Genomic DNA, 16,977 nt, shown 5'->3' on the forward strand with positions numbered 1-16,977 from the left:
TTCCCACCCCATTTTTCACCTGTTGCAGCCCACTCACTCCCCCTCTGCCTCTCACGCAAGGAGGGCTCCACTCTGTGACAACAGACTCATGCTGGGACTTTTGAGCAACTTAAGACCTTTCATCCCTATTCTGCAATCCATTCAGGCTCTCATCCTGAGCAGTATTTTTTAATACTTATGAATGGTTGCCTACAGGTATCCACAGCAAGAAGCATCTCACCCCTTGTCTATAGAAGCAACTGAGCAGAAAAGCAAACACAAAATAAAAAGATGGTGTCAATAAGGCCTGGATGCTTTTTCTCTCCCCTTCTCAATCCTAACAAAAATCAAAGGCCTCAAAATCAGCAGCGAGATATACAGGTGGATTTGCTGGTCTCTTCCTTACTATCCAGCACAAAACTCTTGTTCTTACTAGCCAGCACAAAACTGTTCTCTGAACACACGTTCCTCACATTGACACCCCTACTATGACTCAAAAGCTCCACTGGAGACCCAGCAGTAGCACATAGAGTAGATTAGATATGTATAGTATTTCTTGTTATTTTTGAGCCTATATAAAAAAGGAAACATTTTCTATACAAACCGTATTAAGCAACCTAGTTTCTCCCAGCCCTCATTATTCTTCCTAATGCATTCCATTGCCATCATTGCATGAAATTTTTTATCCCTGTGGGGACCAAATACACAAACAACATTTTTCTTCCACACATTCATAGGCATTTTAATCTGTACTTGAAATCAATGTCACTTGCAGGTTGTAAAACACCAAGTCCGATTCGCGATTGGTCTAAAGACGGGCATGTCACATTCTTGTCAAGAAGCTCCACTTCAAAATAAGATAGCAATAAAGTCAAAAATTGTTTAATTTCATGAACGGCCAGTAATCTTCCAGGACATTTTGCAAGTCCCATTCCAAAAGGCATATAATAATATTTTAATTTGCGACCATTGCGGTAAAAAGTGGTCTTTTCCTTTCCATTTTCCTCAAGATAGCGGTCATACTTGTATGTCTGCAAAAAAAGTCCAAAATAATGCAGTTTTAAACTCAACATTATTTAGGAAGCATAAGATTATTTCAGATTTGCAAATGAAATATTAATGTGTGTTCATCTTCCTTAATACTTTAAATTGGATTTGTATATGAGTTCCTCCAAAAGCTTGAGTTGCCAAATGTTCTACCATTCTTTTTCAATAAAGATAAAATAAATTCATCTGAGTTAATTATTGAAATACAAAATAAATTACAGCTAGCAGTTCTGTAATTATTAAAGTATTAATCAACTCTTTTGTGCTCATGAAATTGGAAAAGGAGAGGGAACATTTTTAATCATAATTTTTTACCAAAGTTTCTGCTTGTTTGGCATACAACTGCTGCTGCTAAATGTTCCTTCCTTGCTTCACTCCAGAATGCCTTTTAAAGAGCTCTGGAATTCATCTAGCAAAAAACCAGCACTTGTGTGCAGTAAGAGGCAACAATATTGATGTCAAGTGGTTGGCTGCAAGCATTAAGGCAATTCTGCTGATGTGCGCAGCTTTGTTTCGAAGCTGTCAATTACTCACCAGGGGATCAGAGTAGATTTCTGGATCAAAATGCAACAGCTGGGGATAAAGAGCTATGGTGTCATCTTTGCGGATATTGTAGGAGCTGCTGCCTAATTGCAAAACGAAATCTTCCTTAGCAACTCTGACTGTCATAGATGCACTGGAGAGCCTTATTGCTTCCTTGATAACACTATCTGTGTAGGAAAGGAAGAAAAAGAAACCTTCAACCTAGATACAGTATACACAGGTGTGCTGCTGCTCAGATTGCAAAATTCAAAGTAATGTGATGGACACAAATAAAAGAAAGTCAATGGGGAGAACAACAAAATTCCTTGGAATTTGTATGCTTCCACCAAACACTAGTGTAGTTAGAAAGAAACTGATTGTTGTCACATAACGTGATTGTAACTAAGAGCATTAGAGAACTGATCAGTTTCAATAATATAATGGTTCCTAAATACTGGCATATGTTATTTTATCGTTAGTATGTAAAAGTGGAGGATTCAGGTTAAGCAACTATACCTAATACAGGCATGTCATCCAGCTGTTTCCGGTTCAAAGAAATAGGTTTCCTGGTCGAGTCTATCTTTATCTCAGCATTTTCTAACACTCTTTGCACCTCTTTAATAGCTGCTTCCATTGCTTTTGGATTCCTGAAATTTAAAAAAAAGGCATACTGAAATCATAGTACAATTATCACTATAATCTAGTCCATGCAATTAGTGCAAGAAAAAGAATGTGCGAGTCACTGTCTGTAGGTGCATCCAAAGGCATGGGAGAGTTGCAGGCAGGCCTGAATTATCAAGGATGGCATGATCATCTAGTTATATCTTGGAGGCTTTGAAAGATCCAAGCTGGGATTGGCTGCTCTAGGTACCCTGGTCCTAGCACTGAATGTTGTCTTTCATACCAACTCAGTATGAAATGACCACTTTGAACCACACCCTCCAAACATGTAACACTTACCTAAGTAACTTGCTTTTGGCCGAACCCTCATGCCCGTCCCCACTCCTGGGAAATATACAAGCAGGACATCAGGGCAATAGCCATCTTCAATTACAGTTGTACCTCGAGTTATAGACGCTTCAGGTTACAGACTCCACTAACCCAGAAATAGTACCTTGGGTTAAGAACTTTGCTTCAGGATGAGAACAGAAATCACGTGTTGCGGCGGCAGCGGGAGGCCCCATTAGCTAAAGTGGTACCTCAGGTTAAGAACAGTTTCAGGTTAAGAACGGACCTCCGGAATGAATTAAGTTCTTAACAGGAGGTACCACTGTATTTGTTTGTCCCCAGAATCTAGTTTTTAGATGTGCATCGCTTCTGAACATGGAGCTACCATAACTAAGGACAACTCTGGGATAGCAGAGGGAGAGGTAAAAAGAACAAAAGAAATAAAGCTGCAGTCTTCATCCCTCTCACCTGGGAGTAAGCCCCATTGAATTCAATAGGACTTACTTTTGAGTAGACATCATTAGGCTTGCACTGTCCATCATCAGTGCGGGGAAATGCAGCTCATTAGCAGCGACATGTCCACCATGTTACGTTCCATCTGGTAAATGGTAAGCCAAAGTCTATAGCATGGGAAATGTAGCTACTTACCTAATAAGATAGAATGAAGTCCAAAAGGTTGCAGGTATTGTGTTAGACTGTGAAGCCCACAGAACTGCAAGGTGGGTCTTTGCTTTTTCCTTTTCATCAAAAGTGGAGAGAGTATCATTGAAGAACATGCGGAGGGAAATGAGCTCAGAGATGTTGTTTCTTTTTTTAAGGGTCTTGTGGAGCAGAGCATCAGCTAGCTTCTCTCGTGCACTGTGGGCACTTTTGAACAGGTGGATTGGTATGCCTGCCACAAGGGCCGGAAAGACTTGGTCAAATGCCTTGAAGTTCTCCAGGGTACTGAGGATAAATGCTCTGTGGGCTTCTTGGTTGGCAGAAAGGCCCTTGTCATGGCCCACTGGGTTAAAATCTGTGCCAAACAGTGTTAGAAACCCAGCTTCAAACATCACACGGCAGCAGAATTCATAAAGTTTATCAGTCACCCAGTCACTGGAGTCAATTCTCGATGCATTTGGTTCTACCATGACATAGTGCAGGTTTTCCATCATGGACTCAGTGAGAAAGGTTAAGGCATTGCCCTGCAGGTTTCTGGTGAAGGTCTGGTGTATATTCTCAGTGGTGTTTCCATCATCTGGGTCAATACTACCATGTCCAAATGCCTGTTGTGAAAAAATTGGGAATGTTAAGTGCCACCCATCACAATTTATTATTTATCTGATCCCTTCTCCCTGCCCACACCTCTGCCTGCTGGCATGTGAGAGCAAAATAGTTATTCAGGCAGGCAGGCACAGCCCTTTGCATCGCATAGGGTACCATTTATGAAAAGCATTCCACCTCTGAGGGCCTTTGTTGGGAGGCTGCATCCTGAGATACAGCTGAAAAGCTTCTGTGTCTAAGCAGAAAACTGCCTGCAGCGCTTTGGATGCTGCCCTCAGTGAAGAATAATTTACAAGTGAAATCAGGGGCAAAATATTTTCTCCATAATTTAGTACAGGAATAGAAATTACATGGATGTTGATGGATGTTGACAGATAAAGTATGACCACTTAGAACCCCTTTCCAGTATCCATTTAAAGCCTTGTAATTGTCTTTAAGAGGAGTTGAAACAGGCTGTAGTTTTGCCAAGGAGGATGGCAAAATGATATTAAGTACTAAATTTGAGAGTAATCCTAAATCTTTTCTTCTAGATTACGAAATCCATCATCTTAATAGCTGTCTGGTGAAGACGGTTTATGTTTTAAGGAGGACAGTGAAGCCAATTAACCATCCAAACTTGCTTTTACCAATACTGAGCAATGCACGCACACACACACACACACACACACACTGTAGAAATGTACTTCAGCTTTCATAATAACATTCCAAATTTCATAGAAGATAATGGACACTGAACCAGTAATCCAGAGCATACTTGACTGGAAATAAGTACCACTGAGGGCACCCTCTTTTCCATGCTTGCTTTGAAGAAGGCCCTACTGGACTCATTGGGCCTTAATCTAGGTTAGCGTGGATGGAAATGGAGTCTGAATCAATCAGATTTAGGTCATGGTAAGACTCATCTAACGGGACGCGGGTGGCCCTGTGGGTAAAACCTCAGCGCCTAGGACTTGCCGATCACATGGTCGGCGGTTCGAATCCCCGCGGCGGGGTGCGCTCCCGTCGTTCGGTCCCAGCGCCTGCTAACCTAGCAGTTCGAAAGAACCCCCGGGTGCAAGTAGATAAATAGGGACCGCTTACCAGCGGGAAGGTAAACGGCGTTTCCGTGTGCTGCGCTGGCTCGCCAGATGCAGCTTGTCACGCTGGCCACGTGACCCGGAAGTGTCTGTGGACAGCGCTGGCTCCCGGCCTCTTAAGTGAGATGGGCACACAACCCTAGAGTCGGACACGACTGGCCCGTACAGGCAGGGGTACCTTTACCTTTTTAAGACTCATCTGGTGGAATGTTAATCTGTACATTGTTGCTGCCAATATGTATTCATTTACTTCAAATTAGAATAAAAATTACCTAGACATCAAAACAATTCAATTCATAGCAACTATATCGTAAACTAATATCTATTCCAGCAATCTGTGGTTCACAATCCTATACATGTTACTCATGAGTAAAGCCTAGGAATTTAAATGGGGCTTGCTTACTGCCAAGTAAGTGCACAAAGACTGCAGCTTAATTTTCTTAAATGGACCAGTATTGATTCATTTAAATATGTACCTAAAATCAATTTTCATGTACATTAAGGAAGGATTTAAGGCTCATTGTGGAGACAGTTATATTATTGAGATATGGATATTAAGGGAAACTAATTACAACTTAATGAGAACCTTGGGCTCCACTTCTTACCTTTAAAAAGGTAAGAAGGATCTCCCTTAGCTCCATTAGGATCTGGCATGGTTTGGCAGCCCCAGAAAGAAAAGGAGAAGGAGAAATACAGAGGAACAGATGGGGGAGGGGGAGGGCTGGATGGCTAACATGACTCCACATGAGAAAGAAGGGGTAGACGATCGGCTGGCTCTCTCCACCATTCCTCTCGTGGAGCACAGAGCCTCAGCAGGGAACTGGGAAGATTTGACCAGTCAGAGACAGAGGCTGATCAGGGCAAGGTGACGTTAAAGCTGGAGAAGAGGGGCAGGACACAGTCTTGTCTCCAATAACCAGGTGCCACTATCATAGGTAGGATCAGGCACATCTGCACAGATGGAGCATCCATGTGCAGACGTGGTAGTATCATAGTGTGAGATAGTCTTGTGAGAGAGCTCACTCCAGATCTTTAAAAGTTGGTGGAAGGAGCACTTCAACTGTCAGGGCACATTCATAGCTTCCATTCAGTTATGAACTTCTGGTCTCGCTCGTGTACCTTGGAAACTTGACTTCTGGAGCTTGGGCTTGCTGCCAAGCCTGCACTGTTACTAGTCTGAGTAAAGATCATTTCAAGTAAGAGTCAATTTCAATCTGGTGGGTGGTGCACCTCCGGGCCCTAGGCCAAATTTGGCCCAGCAAGTGCCCCAGTTTGGCCTGTGATGCAAACTACATCTCACTTGTAATGTCAGCTCAAATTTGCTGTTTGGTGGCACAATTTTTATATCGGGTATTTCTCCCTTCTTGGGGCATTTTAAGTTCAGTAAACTGATATTTGTTTAGCTTGCTATGTTGTTTTAAGATGCCCAATACAGTGATATCTCAGGTTACATACGCTTCAGGTTACAGACTCCACTAATCCAGAAATAGCGCTTCAGGTTAAGAACTTTGCTTCAGGATGAGAACAGAAATTGTGCTGTGGTGGTGCGGCAGCAGCAGGAGGTCCCATTAGCTAAAGTGGTGCTTCAGGTTAAGAACAGTTTCAGGTTAAGAATGGACCTCCAGAACGAATTAAGTACTTAACCCGAGGTAGCACTGTAGTCTATTTTTGTACATATTTTGTTGCTGCTGATTTTATTTCATATTCTATAGTTCTGGTGTCTGTATAGATGAAGGATAGACCATGAATATTTTTAATAGGTAAAGTTAAATGCTACCTTTGCAGAGATTGCAAAATGGAACTTTTTCCAGTCCAGGTGTCTTCCATGTCCCATCACTGTATGATATGAAAAGGGGTCAGTGAGAAAATGAAAATATTTTCCAGCCAATTTGCAAGTAAAAATGGGACCATATTTTTTTTGTTTTGTCCTGAGGAAGTTGAGAGGATTAGCGCCAAACTGCAAAGCACAGCCAAGATACGGCAGTAGCCCATTCTCCAAGGGTGGCTCACTTGGACGTCTGCAAGAGGCAATATATACATGGTGAAGATTATGGCTGTAAATTAATATACGACCTTCAAATCTGCTGCGCAAGAATCTATTTATTACACACATCCATCACTGCTAGAAGGAATTGCCCTCCTCTGAGTAATAAATGCACTAAGAAGGCAGTAGATAACTGGCAAATAATGAGTTTGGTACAATACAGAAGCTTGTTGTAGCCCTGATAATGAGAATGCATCAGACACACTGTAAATCAAATTTGATGAAATTTACCTTTGCTTTTAAACATATCATTTCTACCTTGTTTACTCTTGGTTGGTGTGTCTTTTTATTTTAAATAGAAATTGTAGTTCATGGCAAAATATGTTTACCTGGATAAGTTTTATTACCAAATGAATATTACAGAGCATGCATGTGTGTTGGGCAGAGTTGAGATATAAATCTGTATTTTAAAATGTATTTTCTATGTGAAGGAAGCCACCTCTGAGAGTCTGCAAAGCCCAGACTTGGCAGCTGGTTTGCTGCAATAGATGCAATATCTGTTTGGTTTGAGTGTTCTGCCTTGTTTGCTCTTTGGAACAATAGATCTACTAGTATTGCTGCTGTGTGTGCGTCTGTGTAGAAATCAAGCCTGCCAGCTTTAACTGTGTTGACTGTTCTGCATATCTACTACTCAACTACTGCTCTGATTTCAGAGCAAAGATTCTCGTGCAAAAGTATCTGCTTGCATGCATTGCCAATGCACATGTCCACATTCACATTTTATTGCTAATTCAAGCCTCCTTGAACAGCCTGGTTGAATCTTTAGAAGCCTACACAGATGTGTTCTCTCCCTCATCCAGTCATCAATAGTGATGCACAAGTAAAACAGCAAGTAGGGAAAATTTAATGCAGTATTGTGGAACGTTACTGATCATTAATCTCATGGGCAATCAAATAATCTGAACCCATCAAAGAAAGATAAACAAATTATTGTTGGCTTCTTTCACACTTAGAGCTTCATATTTGAACCAAGGTTGTAATTTGGGGCAAGGAACGGAAAGCACATGCTGAATTGCTATGTCTTTGGATATATTCCTCCATTTGGATGTCTGCTGCAGATTACATTTTAGTAGTACAACTTCTTATCGTTCAATAGAAAGCACACAGAGATAACATTCATCTCTCTTTCTTTAATCTAACGAGCAAAAAACAGAAACAGGATAATGACAATGCATCCTGTTTACATTATGCAGACAAAAGGAACAACAGTGCTAGCCACTTCTGATAAATTAGACTCTCTCTATTCCAATTCACATAATTAATTAGCTGACACAGATATGTTGCATGCATTTGTTCCTTTTCTTTATTATGTGCCTAGTTTAAGTAATTGGAAGCATCTCAAATTTTTTGGAAAGCATGTACACATAAAATGTGAATCATTAAATAAATAAACAAATAAACTAGATACCACTAAACCAGACTGTTTTTGTTAAACATACTAATTTTATAAAATTATACATATGTTATATAATTATACACATTACTAATATATGAAAATATATCTCATTAATTTTAATTAACAAACACAAATGCTAATATATTATGATTTTAAACAGAGAAGAAAACTTCATAAAATAATATATGAAAACAATCCTCCTTACCTCCTCCTTATTCCCAGAACAAGCCATAGCATTAAGCACAGAATCACCAGTATTCCCCATATCAAAAGCAATGAAACCATTTCAGACAATTAAAGTGAAATGTCAAGTATGAAACAATGGTTTACACTGAAGCCCGAGACTGATATAGAAGACGACAAAGGGCCACTTTTTATATTCAGCAGGAACACCTATTCACTTAACTGTACTTAAGTAACCCATGTAAGCTATTAATTAACCATTTCTGGACAAAATTTCTGTGCCTGCTGTTGGACCAAAATCTATGTAAAGACCAAGAGAGAATTGGATTAGATACCTGAGATGGTGGCCTTGAGCTGATAACCACAGTGTTAGTGAGTGGCCAAAGTAATCAAAGAGCTTTAATAACTGATAATGTAAAGGTCTCTCAGACATGTTTTGATCTATTATGTAGATTTAGAAAGTACAGTTTATAGTTCAGTCTTAGCTGTAAGTGAATTAGCTGTTTAATGACCTTACCTCTGTTGTGTTGCCAAGTTTTGATTTCATTTTTTTGTTGTTATGGAAACAGGAGTGGCTAAGGATAAAAGTGATACGTTGGCATGGGTCCAGGATTCAGTTTGATGAGTCACAGGAGGAGCCTAGCTGAATTGCTGATGCACTGAAATACCAAAGTCATTGCTAGATTAATGCTGATGCAGGAGAAAAACATTCTCATGTAGCCAATAGTGCTTATCCTGTTGAGTTTGTTCAGCTAATTTTTTCTGATTAATTTCTGGAGGTGTAGTGAAACTGAGGGACGCGGCTGGCGCTGTGGGTTAAACCACAGAGCCTAGGAATTGCCGATCAGAAGGTTGGCTGTTTGAATCCCCGCAACAGGGTGAGCTCCTGTTGCTCGGTCCTTGCTCCTGCCAACCTAGCAGTTCGAAAGCACGTCAAAGTGCAAGTAGATAAAAAGGTACCACTCCGGTGGGAAGGTAAACGGTGTTTCCGTGTGCTGCTCTGGCTCACCAGAAGCGGCTTAGTCATGCTGGCCACATGATCCAGAAGCTGTACGCCGGCTCCCTCGGCCAATAAAGGGAGATGATCGCCGCAACCCCAGAGTCGGTCACGACTGGACCTAATGGTCAGGGGTCCCTTTACCTTTACTTTAGTGAAACTGATGCTCATCACACTAGGAAAATATCTAGAAGCGACTAGGTAAATTATGATTACCATGAGCAATTCTCATTCCTTAGCATGCACAAACTTAGGAAGTGGCCATATCATGGGGGTAAATATGAACCATTTTACCCATGTGGGGGGGGGGTAAATAACAAAAGAATTAGATAGGTGCCTGGATTCAAAATGCGGGCTAAGCTCACTGTCCAGCAGAAGAGAGCCCCCAGTAGCACAGTTTAAACTCTCAAAGGTTTAGCAATACTTGAACATGGAAATATAGGTTGTTAGACCCTTTTATCCCACTTGGTTGCATAAACACTCCCCTCTTTCTGCCTCTCTTGCAATGAATAAATCATACATTGTTAAGTAAGTTTAAAATTCTTTACTTACAAAACATTCCAAAGGTCAGGTTCATGCATTTATCTAAGCAGCAAGGAGAACACAGGCAGAATATACAGAAAGATAGCGTCAAACATGTGGTCTGAGCTTGCTTAGACATGTCTTCCTTGGTCAGTTACAAGATTTTCCTCCCTCGTCAGAGAAGAGGGGGCATGGCCTAGCTGAGTCTAGAAATATAGTCTTAACCCCTTCATACACTAACTAGCGCTTATGCATAGTTAGGTATGACTGCAATTTCCCCTACATATTGTGTGGACATTCAATGGCTTTCAACAAGCTTGCTTCTGGGGAGCTGTGCTTATTGGGAAACTAAGATGACCTTAGAATTCAAACCCGGGTGCAGAAATTGAAAATGTTGCTTTTAAAGAGTGATTTGCTTACAAAAAAACCCCCATAAGCTTTACAGACAAGCTTTTTAGGGAGTATATAACCCTTTCCCTCACGATGGTTCCAATACAAATGCCAAACACACACACACACACACACTTTGGGGGTCTGGGAAAGAGGAGGACTATTCAGTTGACTAAAGAGATTTCTAGAAGCAGAAATGCTTCTCCACTTTCTGCTTAAAGCTAAATAGCAATTATTGGTGGTTGCTCAATTGTCCACATCTGGGAACAGCACCCTAAGTAACTGAAATAGTATTCCCCTGTCTTCGTCTGCCTTCATTTCCCACTTCCTCTGTAGTCTCACATGCATCTTTTTTCAATATTGTGAGCCCCTTTGAGTACAGACTTGCATTCTTTGTAAAGTACCATGTACATTATTTTATTTCATTTCATTTCAAATGTGTATATTGTCCTTCATTTGTCCTTCAGGGTGGTTCACAGCATTAAAACACAAGCTAAAAACACAAAATCCACAATAAAAAAATAAGAACAAAACAAATCAGTAACACCTCACCCCCAACCCCCTCCCACAAACACCTTTAAAGGAGTATAGGATATTAATCAGCCAAAGACTGATAATGGTGCTAAATAAATAAATATTAATAATGTTCCTTCTGAGTTCCTTTCTCACATGTTTGTGTCTGCTTGTAGCACTCCCCCTCCCCTTTATCTCCCCCTCTGTCCATCTCTTCATTTTATACACACACACACACACACACACAGTGGTACCTCAGTTTTCGAGCGTCTCGGAAGCCGAACAGTTCGGAACCTGAACGCCGAAAACCCAGGAGTAATTACTTCTGTTTTCAAACGTGCCTTGGAAGTCAAATGGCTTCTGAGGTGCATTTTTCATTTTTTCTCCCATTGACTTTGCAGCCGGCCCATTGATCCTCAGTTGTCAAACATTTCGGAAGTCAAACGGTCTTTCTTCCAGAACGGATTACATTTGGCAACCAAGGTTCCATTGTGTATGAGACGGTTACGGTTTCATAAGCAGTCAGTTGAAGAGATATAATCTGTAAATATATGGTCCCCAATTATATATTTGGAGAATGATCCTTCCAGCCTATAGACCAGGTATAGCCAACAGGGTGTCCTCCCTAAGTTGCTGAACTACAACTTCCACAAACTCATAGTTACAATTTCTCAGCCTAACTTGCCTCGCAGGGTTGTTGTGAGGATAAAATGGAGAGGAGAAGAAATTGTGTCAGCCACCTTGAACTTTTTGGACGAAAGACAGGATATAAATGTAATAATACACAAAATAATAAATAACCCTCTACCATAGGCCATGGTGTTTAGAGTCTATGGGAGTTGGAGTCTAGCAACATCTGGTGGGTGGGGTGTGCCATATATTATACTCCTTTTAAACCCATCAAATATATACAAGGATTTACACATTACACATACCACATTTATTGTAGGGTGGAGATTAATAAGTGAGAACAGGGTACATATATGTGGGAGAAATGAGCCAAATGCGTCATTGTTTCTGTTGTTCTATATTTTAAATAATAAACATTCCTTCTCAGGACTTAAATGTAGTATGGAAAGGGTGGACAGCTGAAAGTTTTATAGGCAAAGGAGTTATGTGTACCTCTTCCAATTTCCAGAGATCCCCTCATATTTTTCTTTCATTTTTTATGTAAATAAACAGCTATCTTGAATAATGAAAATGTTCCTTCAAAGTTAAAGTTTTTGAATTATTCTTCCCCTCCAAACTGGCCCCTCTAGGTTCTACGAATGCATTTTCGATGGTTCCTCGATGAGATAATGAATACTAATGAAGCTTTTACTTGAAGTCTATTTCTTAATTCCCAATACACACTCCACCATCTGCCAAGTGTGGCTTATATTTTTAAATGATTTTTACTTTTCATAATTAATTTTCCATTAATAATACAGAATAACTAATTTGCATCTGATTAAGCAGCATTTTATTATTTATCATTGTGTGTAATTCACATTATGAAAGTAAAGCATATTCATTTTCTCAAATATTCATTTTCTCGAATATCAAATAACACGAAACCCTAATCTCCAAGCAGCAACAGACTCCAGGGTTTCAAGCACTTACTCAGGGCACAACCTGAGTGTAAAATACACGCCCCCTCCTCTGGATATTGCTTTAGTTTACCAGGAGAGCTCCAAACCCCAGCACAGAGCAATACATGTCTTTATGTATGCAGCTTCCAGCCTGCTTTCAGCGCACTTGCACACAACTCTCACTGTTGTTTTTTTACATAGCAAGTAGGTAAGGGGAAGTGGAGGAAGGACCAACTCATAAATTCTATGGCACAGAGCAACTTCTTTGGATATGCTAAATTGTGGCACTTAACTAGCCAGTCAAAGCCATTACCTTGACAACGGAATTGGCTTGGCAAGCTTCACATTACATATTCTACCCTCACAGATACAAGATCACAAGGTTTGAAAGGAGACCCAGAGTTTCATCCAGACTGCCCCCCCCCAAAAAAACCTCATAACACTAAACACTAATTAAACACAACTTTATTTACCTACATTGTCAATACTTTAAGGACATTTCCACATGTTCCCCTCCTGTAATATCATCAATTGGCAAATTAAAGAGCAAGGTAAAGGAATGCTGCAATTCTCTCTATCTGAGCTGAAAAATCAATTTGGAGTTTTAATTTTTCAATCATAAGTAAAGGTAAAGGTAAAGGTACCCCTGCCCGTACGGGCCAGTCTTGACAGACTCTGGGGTTGTGCGCCCATCTCACTTAAGAGGCCAGGGGCCAGCGCTGTCCGGAGACACTTCCGGGTCACGTGGCCAGCGTGACATCGCTGCTCTGGCGAGCCAGAGCCGCACACGGAAACGCCGTTTACCTTCGAACTGCTAGGTTGGCAGGCGCTGGGACCGAGCAGCGGGAGCGCACCCCGCCGCAGGGATTCGAACCGCCGACCTTTCGATCGGCAAGTCCTAGGCGCTGAGGCTTTTACCCACAGCGCCACCCGCGTCCCATTTTTCAATCATACACACACATATATCAAATAGCATGAAAAAAATGGGAAGTTGTCAAGCTAACACCATAATAGTAAAATATAATTTAAAGATTTCCAGTAGAGGGAGGCAGTACTCTAAGTGTGCCTTACCATCATGATCATTAATTTTATTTCACTAGCAGCTATTGGCCCCTTGGTCTTTACACCACTGTTGCATTTCCTGTATGCAAGTATAAAATGTCAAGCAAAGGAAAATATTGAAGGAAAATGCTTTACAATTTAACACTAAAGTATTTAGGAATAAAATTCCAGCAGTTAATAATTAAGCATTCAAAATTCACTGAGAAGAAAAAGGAAATGAAATCCCAGTGTTGCATCACTTTCTAGTTTCTAGGATTTCCACTTTGCATACTGCAACATGTGACTACTTGTGTTGTGCTTGCTCCAGCAGATGGAGCAAGAAGTCTGAAACAGCCCTTTAAAAGCATGCAACCATGTATTTTAATAGGAACAAATTAGCCCATAGCTTTCAATTTTAATTCTGTGTACGGACAATCTGCCTCTGTAACAGCAAAGTTGTATCACAATAGTTTTAATTTATAGAATGAAGGTTGGAAGGACCAAAAATACTGGAAAGACCAAAATGTTCTAATACAGGAACACTTTGGTTGGGATAGCTCAGTTGATAGAGTATGAGACTCTCAATCTCAGAGTTGTGGGTTCAAGCCCCACACTGAACCAAAGATTCCTGTATTGCAGGAGGTTGGTCAGCAACCTTTTTCAGCCATGGGCTGGTCCACCAACCCTCAGACCATGTGGTGGGCTGGACTATATTGGGGGGGGGGGGGATGAATGAATTCCTATGCCCCACAAATAACCCAGAGATGCATTTTAAATAAAAGCACACATTCTGCTCATGTAAAAATACCAGACAGGCGCCATAAATAACCCAGAGATGCATTTTAAATAAAAGTACACATTCTACTCATGTAAAAACATGCTGATTCCCGGACCATCTGCAGGCCGGATTGAGAAGGTGATTGGGCCGCATCCAGCCCACGGGCCTTAGGTTGCCTATCCCTGGACTAGACGATCATTGTGGTCCCTTTCAACTCTACAAGTCTACGATTCTATGGTTCTTTTTCAGCAGTGGCTATGTTCAAACACTGTGGCAAACCATATCTTGGTGCCCTGCCGCATCCCTTTCTCAAACACAGAGTTGAAAGTTACCTAACCTCACCCCTGTCCACAAGGTCATTATAGACAGGTGCACCATTCCGTATTGGTTGCGTTTTATCCTGCATTGTTAAAAGTCAAAGTATTTATTGTTTTCTAAAATATTTATACCCTACTTTTCTAGCTTCTTTAGTTTCATGGGCTAATTTAGTCTTTAATGCACTGTAGTCTTTTGTTTCATGGTGTTACATCATACTCTCATGGCCAATCTTCAATAATATGAAAGTCAGCTTCTGTTTTGGAAATATAGTTATTTTTGTTGCAGCCTGCCATGAAACATTGCTTGATATCTTCCAGATGCCCAGGGGTGTCTGGCGGAACTCTCACGGAAGCAGAATGCTACATTCTATGAAACATGACCCGATCTGGAAAAGCAATGTTGTTGTTCTTATAGTCTTATATTATAGATTAGGTGGGTTACTTAAATAGGAAACTAATTAATACTTGGCCCAGGAATTTTTATAATACTATGTTGAGTATCTTTGGGAGCTAAACTGGTGAGATATAAAATAATTAATCGATCAATAAACATGAAGTTCAAACATGCAAACAAAAATGTTAAGAGACAGGGAAGAATGATTGCGTAATCCCATTACTGTGTCTTGAGGTAAAATTCCACTTGAGGTTTTAGTTACGGTAATAGCATGTTTCTCTGCCCACTTCCTGATAGGCCTTTCCTGTCTTTGATTCTCTGACAGGGTCCAAATTCCTGTTTCTTTTTATAGTGATGCAGAAAGCAGCAGTAAGTGCATTGTCATGACCTGTGCTTTTCCTTTCTTTCCTCAACATGCTGTAATTTCTCTCCTGTGTTGCAGATAGACATGGCAATTCATGACTATATAAATAATAGTTTGTGGGTGATGAGAAAGCCACAGAACAAATGAGCTATCATTGCTCCTCTGTAATAAACACCGTGAAGACAGGTCCACAGGCTTTTAGGTGCAGCTATGGTTATAGTAATTTAATTGACCCTCTTTCCTAAGTTAAACAGCATCCATAAGCCTCCAGGAGCAACTGTCTCAGTCCTGAACCAGTGCTGGAAGTTTGTGGACAATTGGAGGAGGGAGAATAGACTAGGATGTGATATAGACAACATGGAGGTACGTAATACTGGTAAGGGCAGTTTGTATTTTTTTCAGAGGGTACTGAAAAGGACGCAGTACTGGCACCTATTTTGGTGTTGTTGTTGTTGTTAAATAGTGTGGCATTTACTGGCACCTATTTTTCCAGGGGGAAAAGCACTGGGTAAGGGAATGTCATGCACCTGATAGAAACATGTACCTGATTGATGGAATCTCTGTTATCTTGATCAACCAAAGAATCTGGGGGAGCATTGAAAACGAAGTCAATGTTGTTCTGAAGTGTATCTTCTTCTATCTTTGGCTAATAATAGTCCCCTCCCCCCTTCTCCCTGCCAAACTTTGTTACACTGGTCCATGTGTCTGTATATTCCAGACTTGGTTACTACAATTCACTCTGCATGGAGCTGCTGGACATTTCCAATGTGTTGGGATGCAGGCACATATTCAAGCTAGTTTGTGCTAGTTACTCTGGTTTCCAATTTGCTTCTAGGCCCAGTTTAAGGAATTGGTTTCAGCTTTCAAACGTTACACAGCCGGGGATGCGAACACCTAAAGGACCTTCTCTTCTCAAATGAGTTCACTTACCAAACCAGATGGATATTTTTGGGAACTCTGGACTTAAAAATATTGTATCCTACAAAGTCATTGGTTTTCAAACATTTTCCCCTGGGCTACACTTTCAGAATAAAAATTTGCTCGTGCCACACTGGTGTTTTTTGGGGTTTTTTTTGTTTTTTGTTTTTTTAGGACATACATTGGGAAACAAAACAAACAAACAAACCAACTCTGAACAGTGCTTGAAAAGCTATCTATCCATATTCTGCAATTTTTTTTGATACTATTCTACTATACTATACTATACTATACTATACTATACTATACTATACTATACTATACTATGTTTCAATGTTTCTTTGATTGTCGTTGAATCTTCATGCCACACTTGCCATCCTCTCCTGGAACACCCTTTGAAAACCACTGTACTAAGTCATACCATAGTCGACCCCTTATTCTGGAGGGGGCGGGATCCGTTCTCAAAAAAGAAAAGGAAAAGACCAGGGAATCTTGAAATAGATTGTGGTGCAGCCTGATTTTGAATTGGTTAAAAGAAATGAAGTGAATGGGTGAAATTGTACGAAGTTATTGTTCTGATATTCTTGAAGTATGAGAACTGAGGGTGCATTCTGACATGGAGAATATTGGGTTAGTTTTCCTGTTTATAGAGCTAGCACTTCTGTGCTAACTTTCCTTTCACACTGCAGTTGACCTGCTGCTTTATGGAACTGT

The 16,977-nt window shown here is 40.5% G+C and overlaps 1 protein-coding gene across 1 annotated transcript; it reads right to left on the reverse strand.

Annotated features, from left to right (window-relative positions):
- Positions 1–405: 405 nt before the first annotated feature.
- On the reverse strand, positions 406–8,614 carry CYP7A1 (cytochrome P450 family 7 subfamily A member 1). The gene is made up of 6 exons (XM_079984620.1): positions 8,481–8,614; positions 6,613–6,853; positions 3,145–3,761; positions 2,065–2,195; positions 1,561–1,736; positions 406–1,010 (listed from the first exon to the last, which is right to left on the reverse strand). Exons 1-6 carry the CDS (start codon positions 8,558–8,560, stop codon positions 711–713), a joined length of 1,545 nt encoding a protein of 514 aa, XP_079840746.1. The 5' UTR covers positions 8,561–8,614; the 3' UTR covers positions 406–710.
- Between the last annotated feature and the right edge of the window lie 8,363 nt (positions 8,615–16,977).

Source organism: Podarcis cretensis, assembly GCF_951804945.1.
Source record: "Podarcis cretensis genome assembly, chromosome: 7".
Classification (NCBI taxonomy): Eukaryota; Metazoa; Chordata; class Lepidosauria; order Squamata; family Lacertidae; genus Podarcis; species Podarcis cretensis.

Bases quoted from the DNA above. Each gene is read 5' to 3' on its own strand.
- CYP7A1 (XM_079984620.1), bottom strand. From the start codon at position 8,560: ATGGTTTCATTGCTTTTGATATGGGGAATACTGGTGATTCTGTGCTTA. The intron at 3,762-6,612 runs GTAGCATTTAAC...TTTTCACAACAG, and splicing joins ATTTTGCAATCTCTGCAAAG to GCATTTGGACATGGTAGTAT. The intron at 2,196-3,144 runs GTAAGTAGCTAC...TTTAAATTTCAG, and splicing joins ACTTCATTCTATCTTATTAG to GAATCCAAAAGCAATGGAAG.